This window comes from Gopherus flavomarginatus, chromosome 24, assembly GCF_025201925.1.
Source record: "Gopherus flavomarginatus isolate rGopFla2 chromosome 24, rGopFla2.mat.asm, whole genome shotgun sequence".
In the NCBI taxonomy this organism is placed as follows: Eukaryota; Metazoa; Chordata; order Testudines; family Testudinidae; genus Gopherus; species Gopherus flavomarginatus.
In genome coordinates this window covers 5,360,191-5,379,761 of record NC_066640.1, presented here as the reverse complement: position 1 = coordinate 5,379,761, position 19,571 = coordinate 5,360,191, and the positions used below count along the sequence as shown (strand labels likewise).

The 19,571-nt window shown below is 58.5% G+C and overlaps 1 protein-coding gene across 1 annotated transcript; it reads left to right on the top strand.

Moving 5' to 3' along the window:
* Positions 1 to 2,145: 2,145 nt before the first annotated feature.
* Positions 2,146 to 18,149, top strand: KLF16 (KLF transcription factor 16). The gene is made up of 2 exons (XM_050933822.1): positions 2,146 to 2,795; positions 14,507 to 18,149. Exons 1-2 carry the CDS (start codon positions 2,384 to 2,386, stop codon positions 14,803 to 14,805), a joined length of 711 nt encoding a protein of 236 aa, XP_050789779.1. The 5' UTR covers positions 2,146 to 2,383; the 3' UTR covers positions 14,806 to 18,149.
* Positions 18,150 to 19,571: the final 1,422 nt, after the last annotated feature.

Genomic DNA, 19,571 nt, shown 5'->3' with positions numbered 1-19,571 from the left:
TAGTGGGCGAAAAGCCCTCCAGTCATAAGGGTCACAGAGAAACGCACGAACATGTGAGTGAGCAGTGAGGTCTGAGAGCCTGCAGCCCGCCAGCCCGAAACAGGGCCTCTGAGAAATGTGATGTGCCTCGTTCCTGTTACTCAGCTGTCCGATAATGAATCCTTGCACCTCAACTTTTTTAACTGCTTCACTGATGAAAGCACATGGCAAAGAAGGGTCACAGATGTGCCCTGAGTGCAGTTTCATTTTGGTGCCATGAGTTAGTGGCATTTAGGAGACACCCCCATGCTTCCCCCACTCTGACCCTGGGAGACACAAGGCCAAAGTGGGGACTGGGCATGAGCCTCACCAGAGGGGCAACACACCCTGAAGAGCTCAGGGGCATCCAAGCCTTTCCCCACACAGCAGGAGCCTGGTCTGCCGCGGTGGGGAGTGTAGGGGCCAGGGCTCCCTCTCTCAGCCAGAAACTGTCTGCAGCCTCAGGCATGCATCACTGCGGTGGTTACTCACTTCCCTCCGTCCGTTCCCCCCCCCCCCCCCCCCGGCTGTCTTCACAGCCACAAGGGCTAGACACAATTTAAGTAACAGTTTAAACCTGGTCTGCAAACTCATTGAGTGGCGATATAACTATTTCAGTGAGGGGAAGTGGCTTTTGAACCAATCAGGTTATACTGGTACAAGCCTTAGTGTGTTATGCTGGTATAAAGGTAACGTGTGTATAGCTCACTGCCCTTCCTGTGGCAGAATAAACTGTATGTAGTCCCCAGGTTTTTGCTCTAGGTTTTTGCTGCCCCAAGCACAGCAGTTAGGCAGCCTTCGGTGGCTTGCCTGTGGGAGGTCCCTGGTCCCGCGGATTCAGCGACTTGCCTGCGGGAGGTCCGCTGGCCTTGCGGCTTTGGCGTACCCACCGCCGAATTGCTGCCGAATCCATAGGACTGGCGGACCTCCTGCAGTAACGCCGCCGAAGGCTGCCTGACTGTGGCCCTTGCAGGGACCGGCAGGGCGCCCCCCCTGCAGCTTGGAGCGCTGGTTCCTGGAGCCGCCCCTGGCTGCACCAGTATAACTGTATACGGCTTTACACCAGAACAGTTCTGTGTGTCGACAAGGCTCCAGAGACCGACATCACTTGGGTGACTGGCAGGCAGGGCCCTGGGCACATGCCCCTGCCTTGATTCAGCCCCCTGCCCATGGGCATAGCTGAGCATCACTTAGCGGCATCCCAGCAGAACACACATGATCCTATGTTTGTTACAGTTTTCCCCACCTGATCTTAGTGACATCCTGGGGGCAGGGGGGATTGTGGACAGTATCACTACTCTCCCCAGTTCTAGCTCTGCCTCAGTTTCTTCTGGAGCCACTTCCTGGATAGACTTATTATGCTAGAACAATCCTGGTTTGGCAAGAACGGTGAGTTGGGCCCAGGGGCTGTTTCCCCACTCTGCCTATGGCCGTTTCTGTCTGTCATGCCTAGTGAGGGTGCTGCAAACACAGGGCCTTAGCAGGTGCTGAACTGGGTGCTTGGTGAGTTGGCCTGGCACATACTAACTAGACCAAGGGCTGATGGGGGGCAGAGGAGAGGCTGGGATCTCCCCCTGCATGCAGGGTATCCTGGATAACACTGGGGGATTGGGAATTTGCAACACGAGTTGCAGGAGAGGTCGTGGGCCCCTTTGCTCTGGTTTGAACGGGGAAGGGAATGTGCCCTGTGGGCCTACTCCAGGGGCCGCAGGGTGGGAGCACGGGGGCCACACTCCACATCATGGTGATCAGCAGAGGAGAAGCATGTTAAAGCGTGGGGGGGAAGAGCTTGGCTGGTGTGATGGGAGCAGAGGCGGTGCTGGCTTTAGGGGAGGGCTGGGAGGGAGGGCAGAGGCAGCATGGCACGGATGGGAAGGGGCTCGCATCATGCCGCTTGTGCCCGGGGGAGGGGCCAGCCGCCCGCCCCGTGCTGAGACACGCGGAGATGGGGGCGGGCTAGCAGCAGCCCCCGACCGCTCTCCTCACCGAGGGCCATTGCATCCCCCCATGCGCTCCTTCCGCTGGCGTGTGGGCCGATGTGCCAAGAGGCGGAGCCCGGCGGGGAGTGGGGGGAGCCCTGGGCTGGGCCCGCCCGTCCCCTCGTTGCAGCCCACGCCCTAGGGCGGTGCGTGCGCTCCCGGCAGGGCGGGGACGGGTGTCCCCGTCTCTCTCCCAGAGCCAGGGCGCGGCGCAGCCACTCGGTGCGCTCGGAGGCGGAGCAGGGGCCACCCGAGCCTTAGCAGCCGCCGCTTTCTCGGCTGCCTGGAGACACAAAGGCTGCGGATCTCGCCCAGGAACCGGGCGAGGCGAGTGGAGCAGCTCCGGCCCCCACGTTCAGTCCCGCCGGGACCCCCCTTGGAGAGCCATGTCCTGCCTGGATTACCTCGCTGCCGAGTGCCTGGTGTCCATCTCCAGCGGGGCTCTGATCCACCCCGCCGCCGCCTCCAGCCTCCCCAGCCCCGATCCCGCTAGCAGCGAGGACCGGGAGGTGCGGGACACCCTCCGGGGCGCAGCCCCGGCGGCGGCCGGCTGCAGGGCGCGCCCCGGTTCGGCGCACTCGGAGAGCAGCAACTCGTCCTCGTCGGCCGGAGGGGGGGACCTGGAGAGCGGCTACACCACCCTGTCCGACGGGGGCGGCGGACCCCAGCGAGCCCCGCTGCCCGGCCACAGCCCCAGCCTGTCCTCCCCGGGCAAGCGGCACCGCTGTCCCTTCCAGGGCTGCTGCAAAGTTTATGGCAAATCGTCCCACCTGAAGGCGCATCTGAGGACGCACACAGGTGAGGCCGCCTCCCCCACTCTGCCCCTTCTCCCGGCGTGGGGACCCCACCTGCCCCCGACTTGCGCGGGGACCCCGCCCACCTGCCTCCGCCCTCACGCTCCTCCCCCGGCCCCACTTTCCTCCCCCTCGCTCCTGCGCGCGTTTTCCCTCCTTCCCCACCCACGAGGGGCCCCCGCCTTTACCCGCCTCCTCTTTCTCTCCCTGCCCCCCCTTTCCCTCCTGGGGTCCCGCCACCCCCCCAGCTCTCCAATCCTTTCGCATCTCCTCAGTACCCCATGCCCCCTCCCCCACAGATAGGAACACCCCCCCCACGTCGCTTTTTCAGATGGTGCTTTTATCCTGCACCGATCTCCCTTCCTCCTTCGCCCCGGGGGCTGTGACCCCTCCCCCATGACCTACCCCGGAGACCTCCCTGTGGCGGGTGGACGCGGGGGGGACAGGGTGATGTCACTTTTTGCTGGGGGGGGTTGTTAAGCGATCTGAAGTTGTGTCCAACTCCCCCCATCTCCGCCGCGTGGAACAACGCGACTTTATTTCCATTGGCCTCAAATCCCTCAGTTGCCAGCCCCAAAGGGTCAGGAGCCCAGTCTATTCCCCCTCCCCCCACCCTTCTGTGGGGTGGGCGGGGCTTGGGCTGCCTGGGGGGCGTGGCCATGCCTGTGACACGCTTTCCTGCCTTCTCTGCCATGCAGCGCGGCAGCTTGCTTTTCGTGTGCGGGGGGGGGGGGCTGGATCAGAAGTGTGCTCACGTCAGTCCTGGAGCCTGCTGCCCAGTGTGACCCCCTCCCCCGGTCTCTTCCTTGCCCCTGGTATCCCAGAGTAGCGCCCCATCCCTGGGGACCTCTGCAGGTGGCTGAAGCCCTTCGACTTTTGAAAGTGGCCTGTGTGGCTTGTATTGGGGGGGGGGGGGGGGCAGGAGGCCTGGCCTGCCCCCGAATCCTGGGGCTGGTGCTTCCTGCACACTGAGTCTGGCGCCTCTCCACCGGGCACAAGGCTGCCTGGTGCCTCTCTGAGTAAACTGGTGGGTGGGGCTGGTGAGAGGCAGGAGGCAGAAATGAAGGTAAAGGGGGAGGGGGGGAAATCCAGGGCAGGGCAGGGCAGAAGCTGCCTGGTTTTTTGCCAGTCTCGCCCTGATGCACTGGGGAGGCTGCTGCACCCTGTACTGGTGCCAGGCAAGGAGGGTGGAGCATTGGCACTGAATAGAGCAGAGGAGATCAGGGCGGGAGTGTCATTAATTCCCCCCACCACACACACACACCTCTCTTGTTGTTTCTGATTGGGCAGGTTGGCACTATGGGGGAGGAAAGATAAGACGCCCGTAGTAAGCCTTGGCTCTAGCCACAGGGTGAACAGGGCAGGGGCTGAGGGAGTGTCTGGGATACTGTTCTTGGTTCAGTTGGCCTTACCTGCAGATTCCTGGGGAGACTGAGCCAGGTACTGGTGTGTACCCACAGAGCACCCCTGCGATGTGCGCTTAGTGTGGATGCATCTTAGATCTGCTGTGAGCTCCCTCATGTGAAATAAGCTGGCCTGGTAAAACTGCGCTTTTTTGCTGCTATAACTGTGCCTATCCGAGGGGCTCCTGCCAGCCCGGCTGAGTGGGTCAGAGATCGCACCCCTGACCAACGTGGGGATGCTGGCAGGAGTCTGTTGTGTCAATCTGGCCTGAATGACCCCGGGCCGTGAATTGTGCATGCTGGGCTGTCAAACTGGCCCCTTTTACAGTGTTAAGCTCACACTTAATGTAAACTACACTGAAATATATGGTAGGGGGTGGCTAATTGTTAGGATGACAGATACCGGCCCATTGTGGGTGTCTTGCACCCCAGCATTAGGAAGCATTTGGATCCAGGACTTATGTCTTAGCAGAGTTCGGATCTGGACGGCTGCCAACCCAGAGGTCGTGAAAGTTTGGGGTTATACAGAGACCCAAAGCAATTGGGCCCAGCTCTCCTGCCTCTCGCCAGTGAATTGGTGGGGTCTTGTGGGTTTGCTGGGGGTCAGGAGTGGGCCGTCAGTGTGTCTGCCCAACCTCAGGAGGAGCAGAGAGTCTCATGGAGTCAGCAGCCTCTTCCCACAATTGCTACCTTCGTTATCAGGCAGCAAGATGCCTAGACGTGAAACCTGGTGTCCCAGTGAGGCTGCGTGTGAAGCCATATCTGGCTTCATTCCAGGGCCTCTCAGGCACCATAACATGATAGTAGGAGTTGGGAACCGCTGCCTGGAAAGATCTGCTATTCGACATGACCCATGAGCCCTGGAGGTTTTACACCTTCCTCTGCGGCATGGGGCACAGGTCACTTGCTGGAGGATTCTCTGCAGCTTGAGGTCTTCAAACCACGATTTGAGGACTTCAGTAACTCAGACATAGGTCAGGGGGTTGATGCAGGAGTAGGTGGGTAAGGTTCTATGGCCTGCGTCGTGCAGGAGGTCAGACTAGACGATCATAATGGTCTCTTCTGACCTTAAAGTCTATGAGCCCTGCCTTGATCAATGGTGTATATAGTCAGTCGTGTTGTCGGGGATGGGAGTAGGGGGTTGGTTTGGCTTTGCTGAGAGCACTTGGTTATCCTTTGATTTCAGTGTGGAATTGCCATGCTGGTTCGCTGGCTCCCTGTTACCACTGAGGGGGCCGGGGGGGCGGGAGGCGGCGTGGGCTGGACTATAGGAGTGGCCTCTCCTGGTCTGCCTGGCAAGAGACCTGGTCAACCGGCCTCATCCTGATTGGGGTAGTTACACTGATGGTGCTGCACCAGTGCAGAGCCCTACTGTTTCAGTGCGAATGCACTGATGTATGGTGATCTGCACGGATTCACCATACCTTGGCTTCACATAAGGCCGCAACTGCAATGAGTTCTAAGAGCTGACCATAGGCTGGGTTAATTTAGGCAGGGTAGTAGCTGGCTAATGGTCATGTGCATATGTAAAAGGGGTTCTCCTGGGGCATAATAGCCTTCCCCAATGTGATAAAGACTCTCCCAAATTAGAGCCTAGAAGAGATCGCTATTGAAAAATCCCCCTGCCCACGGTGAATAGGAAACTTGCCCTGCAGAGTCTGGAGCAGGGACGTGAAGCCATTGGTCCATGCAGCATTTGAGGCCTGGACTATACATTTTTTACACTGGTATAACTGTGGGGACTATACCAGCGTAGCTATGCCAGGATAACCCTGTAGTATAGATGCAGCCTACAGAAGGGGTTCTTCTGTCAGTGTAGGGACCACACCTCTCCAAGTGACAACAGCTTTCTTCCTTCAGCCTAGTTGTGTGTACACTGGGAGATAGGGCTGTGTGGCTCTAGGCTGTGGCTTTTATGCGCACTTCGAGAGACGTAGCTATATTGAGCTAGATTTTAGCTGTAGAACAGGCCCCGTATAACTCCATCCACACTAAGGATGTTGTCCCCCTTTTACCATGCTGATGTGGTTAAAGTGGTACAGCTTTTGTGATAGACAAGGCCAGAGTTTCTGTGCATTGTGGCAATGCGGAGGACCCTCCAAATGGGAAAGCCAGCGTGACCCGAGGCAATGTTATCTTCCTCAGTATCTTCCTCAGCCTGCAGGCAGTTAGGTCCAGTGCTTTGGGTGCAGCTCATAGCTTTACAATTAGCAACTCGCGAAGTGACACTGGCAGGGTGCTGCTGAGTTCTGTGGAACTGTCAGGAAGGCTGCCGAGGCCCTCAGGGGAAAGCTGTGAGGAGCCGCCGTAGCAGAGATGGGGACTGGAGTTATTCCTGAAGGTGGGGGTGGGGGTGAAAGCTGAGGTAGAATTTGAGTAGTAGAAGTGCCATGCACACAACCCCCTGTGCCAGCTTCCTCCCAGCAGCTGGTGTATGGAGTGGGGGGAAGGGTACCTTTTGCCCAGCTGCAACCAGAACATGCATGACTTCAGATGTCAGACCCCTTCTGTGATTGTGCAGCGCCTGGCACAGTGGGGTCCTGGTTTTCCCCCACGTGATGTGGGCTGAAATCCTTTTCAAATAAGGCCTCGACTGTGGATTCGGAGCACTTGAAAATTTGAGCCTCAGCTCATATTGGGAATCTGGCCCTGAACTGAAGATCTGCAAGGTGGCCTGGAGCCAATAACCTGAAAGGTGGAGCCAGAGGGCGGCTAGCACCTGGGAAGTCACCACATGGCTAGCCGCAGGCACTCCCTCCACCTTGGGTAGAAAATAGTCCTGAACAAGATCTCGCTGAGGTGGTCTTGAGTTTCCCGCTGGGAGGGACGCCCCCCACCCCTGTCAGCCGGCTACGCCTCACGGGTTCCCGTGTCAGGGCAGACTTTGTGTGTCTCGCTTATCCCAAGCCGGCATCCCGGGGGGCTTTGCTCACCTGGCAGGTTGGCTCTGGCATGCCCACGGAGAGGCAGCTGGGCTCGGGCCCGTGGCATTGTGTGCAGGGCCTGCTGTCGCGTCCTTGGGGGATGAAAGGCCCCATTGTGGCATATCGGCTGGACTCGGGATGGTTTGAACTTGACGAGGCAGCGTGGTTTGAAATAGAGGCACTAGGAGCTGGGGCACTTGGTAGGGGGTGAGGGCTCAGGACATCAGCGGAGCCACCTCCGCCCCCGTCCTCTACAAAGGAAGGGCTAGAGAGTGGCTGGTTTAGAGGGTTCTTGTAACCTGAGCCGATGGTGGGAGGGAGGTGGGGAGAAGCCAGGTCCCCTGGGGGCGATGGGGGGCTGGAGCCAGGCTTCTGGGGGAGTTAGTTCGGCCTTTGCAGAGGGCTGGACCCCGAGGGTGAACTGCCAGGGATGGGGCAGCCTAGGCATAGGCCTGCGTGGCAGGAGGGAGCTCTGGAGCGGAGGAGGGAAGGTTGAGGCCTCTACGTGGATCAGTTTCAGAGCCAGCCCTTTGCTAAGGCCTCTCCTCCGGTAGCACCCTAGTGAGTGGGAGATGCCCGGACACCGGCCTTCTGTGCTGGCGAGAACCTACAGAACAACTGTCCCCAATGTGGAGGGGAAAGAGACCATCCAGCTGGAAGTCCTTGTGTTTGGTCCCCGGACACCATGGTGGCTCCAGCTCTCCAGAGTCCCAGGCCGCCCTGCCCCCTGTTGTGAACGCCTCGTTTGTCTCTCGGGGCGCCCACAGCTGCACCTCCCTCCCCAGGAGCACAGCGTGGTTGGGTGACTCACTGAAGATCATGCTGGGAGTTGGTGGCAGAGCCGGGAACCGAACAGAGGAGTTCTCGCTCCCAGCCCCCTGCCTTGTTGACTAGGTCCTGCAGGTCAATGAAGCTGCGCAGGAGCTGCCTGGGATTTTCAAAGCCCCTGAGGGAGTTACGCTCAGCTCCCCCGGACCTTCAGTGCGATGTGGACACCTGACTCCTGTAGCTCCTTTGCACGCCCCAGCCCCCACCTGCAGCAGGCGGGCAGCTGGTACTTCCATGGCCGGGGGGATGTAGGAAGAGTGTGGCAATTGGTGTGTGCTTCTCTGGAGGTGGCACGATTGGTACCGAGCACGGAGGGTGCCTGATCGCAGCGTCCGAGGGGTGTCGAATCTGGGGTCTAAACTGTTTGACCATGTCCCCTTTAAATCCCTGCTGTTAGGAAACCACTGGAGTGGCGAGATTCTCTCTGCACTGGGCTGAACTGCGGGGGCTGGAGCTGCCCTGAGATGCCTGGGTTAGGCTCTGACAGAACCTCCCCTCCCCCACCCCCCCGCCTTTTGACCATCCTGCGGGCACAGTCCCGGCCTCCCCAGATGCCCTGGATCTGGAGCAGGGTTTGAACCGCTGAGTGAAAGCCCGGGGCGTGGAGGAGGGGGCAGCCTCCATGCACTGGGAGGGCTGGCTGTGCTGACGGAGCCGCTGTCCTCGTCTCACCCCGCTGCTGCAACTGAGCTCGCTCGGCGCTGGCAGCACAGATGGTGCGTGAGATTCCCCGGCTGCAGGAGCCCGTGTGCCTGTCTCTTCTGCAGCGTGGCTTGCGGGAGAGTTGCCTGCATGTGGCGTTAACCCATGGAGTTCCCAAAGCAACTGCTGGCACTGCCTCCCCCCACCCCTGCCCACAAATCCCCTGCCAGGAACTAACCGTGCCTCTGTGAACCCAAAACTGGTGCTGCCGCTGGGCTGGGACCTCTGCCACTGGCTCTCCTCCGACCCAGAGCCAGGGCCCTGCTCTCGCTCTAGTTCCTGCATTGAATTCTTGCCCTTTGGGCCTCCTCTTTCCACCCTTCTAGGGAGGATCAGCCTGAGCTGCAATGTCTGGCCTGGGGCTCGGCCCTTTGGCGCCTTGCGTGAGGCTTTTTGTTCCTGGCTTTAATGTTTGTTTTTGCTTCAAGACAAAAGGGTTTCCCAGCGCCTGCACCCAACCCCTGCTGAGCTGGGCTGGCAGGATGAGTCATGGGGCAGTCCCCATGCTGCCTGCGTCAGCCTCTCAGCAGCCCCTGAGAGCTGCGGGGGAGAGGGCCGTGCAATTACTCTTGAGGGGGGAGGGTTGCATTGAATTAGCCTGGTGGGCTTGGTCTCACGCCCTCTGAAGTTCAAAGGTTAGCGCCTCCTCTCCGCCCCTCACCTGGGCCCCCTGGCACTGAATGACTCCCTGGCCCTAGCCAACAGGAAACCAAAGTGTTTAGCTTGGCAAACCGCGGGCAACTTTGCTCACATGGCAGCGGAGGCAGGCCGGGAGTGCGCTCGGGGCAGTGAGCTGCGACCCAAGATGACTTGGTCCCGTTAGCAGCTCTGCTGTGACCTTGAGCGGGTGACCTTGGGGCCGCTGTCCCGTCCTTGGCTAAGCGGTGGTAGCATTTGCCCACCTTGGTGCAAGTCAGCGTCCGTTCAGTGCCTTGCAGAGACAGTGCTGTGGGAATGCTCTGTACAGGCTGGATGCGCCAGGAGGGACCATGGGCTTTATGCGGGGAGGGGTGGTGAAATGAACAGGATCAGAGCAGAGCTTCCCAGGTTTAGCTCCTTACACAGGAATCTGGTTCCAAAAACTGTCCAGGCCTGGCACTGCCAGGGAGCATCCCTACAGGGAGAGCGACCCACCCTGCTCTCTGTTGGCGGCTGGCCTAGCCTGTGTCCCCTTTGAGCCAGAGCCCGCCGGCAAACCCAGCCGTAGCGGATTTCCCCCACCGCTTGCCTGGCGATGCTGTCCCCTGGCTTCCCCCTCGTGCAGACAGCAGGCCCAGTGTGGGAGGCAGAGAAGGGGCAGGGAAGGGGCCTGACCTGAGGAGCTTTTGACGCTTATGCGGAGCGATGGGCCGGCTCCAACACCGCGCGGCTCTCTGGCCTCTTGCGTGACACAAGCTGTTCTCCAGGGCGGAGGGCTGGGCTGCACATCCTGGGGCCTGAAGTGTGCTTTCCCATCCCCCGCTCTTGCCTCCTGCCCTGAGCATCTGGCTCCCCCCGTTGGAGGCAGGACAACCGAAGCAGCTGACGCATTGCACTCGGGCGCCAGCTGGGGTCTGACGGGAGGTGCGAGTGGGCATGGATTGGCAGCGGGCATTTCTCTGCGTGCGCTGGGGAGGAGCGGCAGGGCTCAGGCTGCCTAACAAAGGGAGAGGCAGGGTCCAGGGCAGGATCTGAACTCAAAGGGACGCTGACCAGTTTCTTAGGGTTGGTCTGCACTGAAAACTTACATCGGCTTAGCTACGTCTCTCCAGGTGTGACAAATCCACCCCCTGGGAGACAGGCGTGGGCAGCGTTGGGGCAACGAAAGAATTCTGCTGACCCTGCTACTGCCTCTTGGGGCTGGGGGTTAACCACAGCGACAGGAGAACCCCTCCTGTTGCCGGTGTAAGAGTAGGCATCCCCATCGATTCGCACTGTGTGTTGCCATCTTAGTGGGCGCAGAGCAGCCGAACGCTTTTCCCCGTCGAGTTGCCAGGGTTTTCAAAGCATGTCCCAGCCATCAGGGAGCAAAGCTTTTCAAAACACAGGGGAAGTAGTGGTATCCCTGTTTCACAGATGGGGAAACTGAGGCCCAGGAGGGCCGTGACTTGCCCTGGGTCATGCCGGGAGTTGGTGGTAGAGCCAGGAATTCTTACAGCCCCTCGCCCATCTAGCTGCTGCACCGGCTCCCTCTTGTTTGTGCAGAATCTGAGCTGAGTAGAAGTATTTTAATGAAGAGGGCGAAGGATCTGGGCCTTGAGAAGTGCAACGTGAAAGCAGTCAGTGGCTCGTGCGGGGATGCGAACCTGGGAATACAGACAAGCAAACCAGACTCTCAAGGCATTCATTATTAATCCTCTGCGGTGGTGTTACTAGTACAAAACTCCAGGCAGCAAGAACAGGCCACATAATGCATCACAGGCGGGGCAGGGACCTTCGCTTTCTGTGCTGGGGGAGGGGTGCCTACTGCAGTTGGGCCTGGCTGAGGTGACCATATTTCCCAAAGTGAAAACAGGCCACTGTGCAAGGCTGGCCCAAGTCCGCCCCCTCCCCTCCACCCGCGTGGTCCTGTTTGCTCTTGCCAGCTGATGATCAGTTGGTCAGAGCAAACAGGACGAATGCCCAGTTTTGCCAAAAAAGTCAGGACGCCTGGGATGGGGCTTAAAAAGGGGGACTGTTTCCCTGTGGGCTGGTAGCCACTAGAGGAACGCCTGGTGCTTGGGAATATGCCCTAAGTGGGTTGGTTTTTTTTTCTGATTTAGTTGGGGTTGGTCCTGCTTTGAGCAGGGGGTTGGGCTAGATACCTCCTGAAGTCCCTTCCAACCCTGATATTCTATGACTGGCCCAGCCAAAATGGAACATAGGGTCACCCTAGCTCCTGGCCCCTGATCGGTGCCACCAGGTTCTATTGTAAGGATAATACACACATCTGTTAAATTCAGGTCAGTGATGGCAAAACATCTGTTAGACCTGTGCGCTTAGCGTGATACCATGAGGAGCCCTCCTGAAGACAAAGGGAGCCCAGTTAAGCCTGCCAGGAGCGGTTTGCAGGGTCAGGGGCGACAGGAATAAGCAAAGACTTCGATTTCATTTTACCTTGAAAGGGTCCCCTGAACATCCCACGCTCTTCTGCCAAACTTGGGCTGTGACTCACGCTGGTGCTGGGAAAAAGTTCTTGAAATTGGAGCTGCTTCTGACTCCTTTACTCACCTCACTCCTTCGCCCTGGGCTTACGCAGTCAGGAAGAGCTTTTTGTCACCAGTGACGGGGGCTGTGTTTTCCTGTCAAAAACGGCTGCGTAAGGTTGTGCCAACTGGTGATTGTGCAGTCAGGGGAAAGCCTCTCGTGCGCGGGCTTCACAGAGCAGGGTGATACGGTTTAAATGTTTCATAGTCATAAGCGTGGGGTGGTCTTGTCGCATTCCGGGCCGAAGCTGTGAGTAGGGGAGGCTGGTCGCCCCAAATCTATGCTGACGTTAAAACCTTGACACCCCATCATTCGACCAGCAATAGATGGGTGAAGTATCTTCTTGCCGGCCTGGGGAACTCCTTGCCACAAGGGATCACCGGGGTCAAGAGTTTTGTGGGATTAAAAAAAAGATCAAAGAGTTGAACAGTGTAGTTTAAAGATACAAGAGTTTTGGCAGGGAGATAAACCCAACTCAGGGCATGAATTGTCCCCTAGCCATAGGGGTCAGGAGCCGGCTTTGCTGGGGGCAGATGACCCCATCACTGCTGAGTTTCTTGCACCTCCTGCTGAAGCAGCTGGTGCTAGCCACTGTTGGAGACAGGAGAATGGTCTCGAAGGGCCCCTGATCTGATCCAATCTGGCAATTCCTCTGCAGTCCTCACTGTGTTATACAATGTGGAAAAAAAAAGTTTAAGAAAGTTTAACTTGGCCCTAGTTTCTGCCTCTGCAACTGTAGATGTAGGTGTTTCAATAACTGTTCAGCTGCACAGTGGGAAAACCGCTGATACGTGGCATGGAGGAGTCAGGCAGGGTCAGACCTGAAACAGCCGTGAGTCCAGGCCGTGATACTCCCGTCCTGGGCCTTGGGACCAGTCTGCTGGGGGTGAGGGGCTGGGTGGGTGAAGCCGGAAGAAAGGCCAGAGATGCAAGTGGGATTGGGTTGGAATTTCGCTCACTACTGATCCAGTGACGATCCTGTCATGCTTGTGATTGCGAGAACCTGCCGTAACCCGGAACGGAGCCCAGGCAGATCAAGCCCTGGGGTTCTCTCGGTGTCTCACTGCAAGTGGCTCTCGGCTTTGTCAGCCCAATTGCCCCTTGCACGTGCCCCCAGGAACACCCGGCCCTTGTGTCTCTGGTACTGATGCTCCTGGCTGTCTTCGAAAGACCTTCAGTCCGGACAAGCTCGGGAGTCCAGACATGCGGCATAGTCTGCACCTGACTAGCAGGGGGTGCCCTAGTAAGAGAGGCAGCAGTCCCTGCAGGTGGAGAGAGATTGATGAACTGGGGGCTAGGTTGGAAGCCCTGTGCCGAGCATCTAATTAGTCTCTGGGGAGGCAGGAGCCGGCAGCATCTTAATCTGAGGTTTTAATTTTGCCTTCGTCCTCTCTGGGTCTGTTTTTATTCTTGCTCAGGTCAGTTGCTTTGCATCAGGATTAGGCAGATGGGGGCGGATTAGAACCAGAAAACAAGCCCCAGGGGTTGGGTGGGTTTGGAGCTCTCGGCTGAGTCTGTCTGCTGTGCACTTCTCGTTCCCCGGCTGCCCGTGGACGGTGGGGGGCCCACAGGCCATTTGTGTTTCTGGGGCCAGTGGGCATTGGACTTGTCCCAGCACAGCGCCCCCTAGCTTCTGTCTATCACACAAGTCCTGCTCCAGTGGCAGAGCCCGGAGTCGGGGAGGTGGGTCTGTTGCAGGTAGGGTGACCAGATGTCCCTATTTTATAGTGACGGTCCCGATAATTGGGGCTTTTTCTTCTGTGGGCAGCTATGACCCCCCATCCCCTGTCCCGATTTTTCATACTTGCCGTCTGGTCACACTAGTTGCAGGAGAACTGAACTGCCCCTGACCCGCAGCCCCCCTGCTGTTCCAGTTCAGTGCCTCCCGGTGTCCCCAGTTCTGCTGCAGGGCGGTTCAGGGACACCAGGAGCAGAGCAAGGCGCATGCGGTCCCAGTCCCCTGGTAATGCGAGACGCGAGACGCTGATTGCAGCTGTCCGGGATCCGCGCTCTGACTCTTCTGGGGAAAAGGCTCACGTGGCAGAAATAGCCCCAAACCCAGGGAAACGTGCTGTGTGTCACCATCCATAATTAGCGTGCTGCCACCTAGCTGGGACAAGGGAGATTGTTTTGGAGGGGTAGGAGCTGAAATGACTGATGAACTTTCCCTTTCTCTTTGCATCTTTCTCAAGCTCTGAGCCCTTCCCCAGGTCAGTCCAGGGACTCGGAGCTCACACTGTGCTCCATGAGATCATGTCACTGGCCTGCCAAGCCAGCTGCCCCTGGCTAGAGCAAAATGCCCAGTACTTGGAGCCCCCAACTCACAATGCACCTGGATTGTTTGTCCAACACTGTTATTGGACTGCTCTGTGGAACACTGCCCTCCACTGGGTGGAATTGAAACTGCTCAGCTGTGTGTCATAGGCCCTACAGTGTAAATGGCTGGTGGAGATTCTCCTTGGTTTTAAGTGTTAAGAGCCTGTGCTGTTGGAGCAGGAGGACTGGGGGAGCCCAAAGGGGTCAGAGGTGGGGGGGCACAGGGACTGTCTGGGGGAGTCCAAAGGGGTTAGGGATGTGGTGGGGTGAGGGTGTGGGGACTGTCTGGGGGAGTCCAAAGGGGTCAGGGAAGAGGGCTCGGGGACATCCCCCCTGGGCTCCTTGCTGCGTCTCACCCTCTTTCCCCCTCCCCCTAGGTGAGAGGCCGTTCCCGTGCACCTGGCCCGACTGTTCCAAGAAGTTTGCGCGCTCGGATGAGCTGGCCCGGCACTACCGCACCCACACTGGGGAGAAGAAGTTTGCCTGCCCGCTCTGCGAGAAACGCTTCATGCGCAGTGACCACCTCACCAAGCATGCCCGCCGCCACCCCACCTTCCACCCCTCCATGGTCAAGCGGCAGGGCTGCCCCAGCGTCTCCCCCAGCGACTCAGCGCCCGGCAGCCTGGCGGGGAGCCCCGTCGCCAGCCCTTCCCCCAGCCCGGCCAAGTTCCTGTAGGGGCTGGTGCTGCTCCGAGCAGGGACCAAGTGGCACGAACCCCAAAAGGTGCCGCCTGGCCCAGGCCAGCCCAAGAAGCCGCCGAGAATGCCCGGTGTCAAGGCTGCCCTTGGATCTGTGGGGCGAGCGAACTGTCCGCTCCTCCCTGATGGGTCCCTGCTCGTGGGGCCCTTCCACCTTGTGTTCTGGGTGTCTTCGAGCAGCAGCCTTTCCCCACCTGGCTTCGTGATGACATCCAGCATCCTCCACCCCCGGCCTGCATGGGACAGCGGTCGGGCGTCCAGTCCCGCAGGCCATGATGCTCCCCCTTTGCGGCTGTGGAAGGACCTGGGCGGGGGGAAGGCTAGGACCTCGCCCTGGTTGCCCCTCTCCTGGGCAGATTCCCGCATGGTGGTGGGAGGTGGCGCCTCTCCGGGAACCCCCAGCTACCACGATACCAGACTCTACTGGCTCGACTCGTGCGGGGCTGTTTCGTCCTGGAGATGCTAAGGGGCAAATCAAGGCCCCTTGCCTCCTCTCTGGTTTACCCTCCTGGTGCTGGTGCAGTGACAGTTCCCCAGCTGGGGGCACCCTAGGGACGGTTCCAACTTGCACCTTGGGGACCCCTTGAAGGCAGCTTAAACCAGGCCAGTTCTGCCTCCCGTCCCCAGAGGCTGTGACTTCTTCTCTCTTGGGACAGAAGGCTGCTCAGGGAGGAGATGGCCGGTGGCTGAAGTCCCCTGCGTCTCCCACTTCCCCTCCCCTCTCCTCCTGGAAACCAGGATCTGCTCCTCTGAAATTCACCCCTCTGCCTCCAAGGGAAGCCCAACATATATGTATATATATATGTATTCCTCTCCCCCTCCCCCAGCGGGGCATTCTGAATATTTATTTATACAGACTGACGTGCCTCCGGCTGCAACCTTCTGAGGTCTCTGCAAGCCGTGAGTATCTGGCCAGTGGACACAGATTGACTGCAGTGTCGGGGAGATGTACCTTTCGAGTGACTCTCCATCCAGCCCCTGCCATGGGACAGGGCTGGGCTTTTTAGGCAGGAATCTATTTATGGACAAAATCGGTTTTTTATAGCTGTGGAATCGGGGTGGAGGGGTATAAAGGGGGAGGGGGAGGGGACAGGCTCCCCAGTCAGCCTCTCTGAAGTGGGTGCAGATTGAATATTTGTCTACGCAGCATATTGCTGCTGGAACCTGGCTGTGTGCAGCTGTTTTATAGGAAGCTTGGGTCTGCATTTCGGTTCTCAGTGATTTGGGGGGTGCTGTGGATTTTCCTGAAAACTTGTAATTTAATTTTTTTTCCAGAGAGTGCTCAGCACTTTAAAGACACAGGGGTTCCCTTTGAGGTGGGTCAGGTGGTGCACCCAAAAAATCACCAGTCACTGCTGGAAATATAGGGCCAAGTGCCTTCAGTTCATCGCGAGCAGGCCTGTCCCAGAACTGCACTAGGTCAAGTGCATGGATCAGGGTGGACTAGTTTATTGGTACAACAGTGGTTACATAGCAGCCTTTCTCAGCCAAGTGGGACGCTCCATTTGATACTGCTGCAAGTAGATGCACTGAAATCACTAAGGGTGTGTCTACACTTAACCTGCTGCAGCTGCACTGCTGGAGCACTTGGGTGTCGACCCCACCTAGGCCGGGGTTCTCCCGTTGACGTGGGCAATCCACCTTCCTGAGAGGTGGTAGCTGGGTCAGTGAACGAATTCTTCCATCACCCTAGCGCTGTCTGCACCAGGGGTTTGGTTGGCTGAACTACGCCGCTCCGGGGAGTGGATTTCTCACGCCCATCAGAGATGTAGCTGTGCTGGTGTAAGGTCCCAGTGTAGACCCAGCCCTGAGGTAGGTCAGGGCGGCAGGGTGGGTGGGTGGGGTGCAGTAATGGCCCTGGTTGAGTCAGCTGCAGGGACTGAACCTGGGACCTTTGGCTCTAAAAGCCGTGAGTTTGTCTCCTGAGCTCAGAGCCCAGCTCCCTTAGTTCTGTCGCAGTAGTGATCTCTGGGGTCTGACCGCTAGATGGGGACAAGGCGCTCCCCCGTGTTGGCGTAGGTGATGCTGATTTTATAGACACGGGTGTTCTGCTTGCGTTGGGGATCGGCCTGGCCTCTTGTGTGCAGTGCCGTGCCGCTGGCCAGAAGGCTGAACATCAGCCTTCCCCACGGCACGTGAGCCCAGGCCGATTGGCCTTGGTGGAACGAGTTTGTTGGGTCACGGGCAGTTCCCAGGGTTCCGCTGCCTGTGTAACAAAGCCACTGGCCCGGCTGGCCCAGCTCTCCCCTCCTGTGTTGGACCAAGGAGGGAACTGGCCCTACCAACGCCCACGCTGCACCTGTTATGGGGATAGGGTGCTCCACGCCCACGCCTCTCTCAATCCAGGCGTGCCTTAGATCAAGAAGCAACCCGCCCACCCCCCAGTGCTTTCCCTGGGCTCTCTGGAGAGAACCTCGTCCCCTGGAACGCTTCAGAGACGTGTCTGGGATGGGTCTGCTGAGAGTTCCTCAAGCTTGGCACGGCTGGGAGTTGGCCTCCTTTGCCCTCGCTCCGTATTCCGCGTGGCCCCTGGGTCCCAGCTCTGCTGGATCAATCTCTGTCGGACTGTCTCAAATGGCCCAGGTTGTTGGACTGTCTCGAAGGAGCCGGCAGCTTGCTGTGATAGGGACCCGATCTGGCAGCAGCTGGGATTCCAGCGTTGGAGCTTGAGGACTGTGTGGAGCTCCTCTGGTTGGACCTTGTCTCCGGCCTCCTGAACTGGGGCACAAGAGAGCTCAGAGCTGCCGGGAAGAGATGCCAGCCCAGCTGGAGGGCCCTGGCTCCGGGAGTGGCGGCTCGCCAGAGGCCACCTTGGGTAGAATACACTGAAATGCATTAGCCAGTGTGTCCCTTCTCACGTCAGTGTCGTGCAATGGGGCTCAGCATCCTTTCCTGCCTGTGCCCATCAGGCTGGGCTTTGCAGCTCACAAATTGCCTGGTTCTCTCCTGCTTGCACGGCTGAAGCTTGAGGGAGACCTGTTTCCAGCGAGAACTGTTGAAGGAGCCCAACATTTACCACCAGCAAAGGTGTCGCTGGGTGACTATTCTCTGGGGCAGTCCCAGGGCCCTTGTGATGGGGATGGGGCTCGGGGGGGTGGAGGGGGAATAGAGTGGCTTACGAAATGGCTAAGTGGGTGGAGGAGGAGAGGAAAGGAGGGGCAGTTAATGGACCTGTGAGGAGAGGGCTAAAGCAGGTGATCTAGAAACAACCTTTCAGGAGGGGCTCCGTGGCTGGGGCATGAAGCGGTTCGTGGCCTGAGCTGGTGGGGGTGAGACTGGCGCCGGGTGCAGGGCTGTCACTTGCTCTGCAGCAGCCGGCAGTGCCCCGGTTCGTAGCCCTGACCTGGAGCAGTTCGGACCCAGCCTGCCTTAGCTGGGCTGCCCCAGTGCATTCTGGGGTCCCCGATGCTCCTGTCCTGTAGTACTTGGCATCTTTGCTGGAGGGGGGCGGATTCAGGGGTAACTTCCTGTGTGTGTAGAGGGGGACCTGTAGGCTGGACTGGTTTTGCTTAGTGTAGATGGCACCTGCGAAGACCCCAGGAAGCATCGCTGAAGCCTGTGGGTTAATCAGGTCCCTGCTGGCCCATATGCAGCCAGGGACCAGCATGACCTCAGTTTCCCCACTGCGGTGAGGGGTGGCCAGAACCTTGAGCAGGGCCACTTGACCCCCACCAAAGCTAGATTGGGACTCCATGCACTTACTTCCTCCTTATTTATTACTGATTTCTCCCTTTCCCCCAAGGAGTTGAACTGGAATGGGTCATTCTCCCCCGTCCCAATGAACGGCTCCTGCTTTGGAGGAAAATGCGTTTTGGACTGGCTGCCCCCCAGCCTCCACCCCCCGGGAGTGTGTGGAGAGGCTGTCCTGGGACATCTCTAGTAACACGGCTTCATGCCACCTCTCCTGGCTGGCGAACCTGGCTCCCTGGATGCTCTGCCCCATCAGCAGAGCAGCTTCTCTGGCACCCGACAGTGGTTGTTTTTATAGGCCCTTTACAAATATGATGCAGTTGGGGCCCCAGACGCTGCCGTAGGCTGCCCCAAGCTGTAGTGTGTTTGCCCCTCTGATGCTGTAGGTTCTTTGTATTCTGCCTCCCGGGCCTGGTGTTTCCTTGGGGGTGAGGCCTGGTGGGTTTTCAGTGTCTTTATTAATCCAGTCCCTTTATCCCTGAAGGTTCCTCAAGGCACCAGTGTCAGGGAGGGTAGGGGGGCAGGGAATGGGGCAAACTCCATTGTCACGGGGGCATAATCTCCTTGCAGCTGCTGTTCCTGGGAGCATACCTTGCAAGGGGCCCACTCCTGCTGTCCTTACTCATGCAAAGCTCCCATTCAGGTCTGGGCCCTAGATCTTCCCCTCCCCCAACCGCCCCCCCCCCCCCCCCGCATTTCTCTGTCTATGCAGTTGGATTCTGCTCTTGATTACATGGAGAGTAAATCTAGAACTCCAATGGAGTCACTCTGGATTTACAGGGGTGTCGAGGGTCTTTTTTCCTGAGGGTTCTGCCCTCTTCTCGTACTGCTGAATGGAAAGGGGGGATGGGTCCCAGTTAAAGTGGAGGGTGGTTCCCGTATGGAAAAGACCGAATCCCTTCACCCTCCCAGTGGTTCTCAAACTTTTGTACTGGTGACCCCTTTCCAATAGCAAGCTTCTGAGTGCGACCCCCCCAATACATTAAAAACACTTTTAAATATATTTAACACCATTATAAATGCTGGAGGCAAAGCAGAGTTTGGGGTGGAGGC

Coding starts and splice junctions, on each gene's coding strand:
- KLF16 (XM_050933822.1), top strand. CDS start 2,384: ATGTCCTGCCTGGATTACCTCGCTGCCGAGTGCCTGGTGTCCATCTCC. Junction 2,796..14,506: donor GCATCTGAGGACGCACACAG/GTGAGGCCGCCT, acceptor CCCTCCCCCTAG/GTGAGAGGCCGTTCCCGTGC.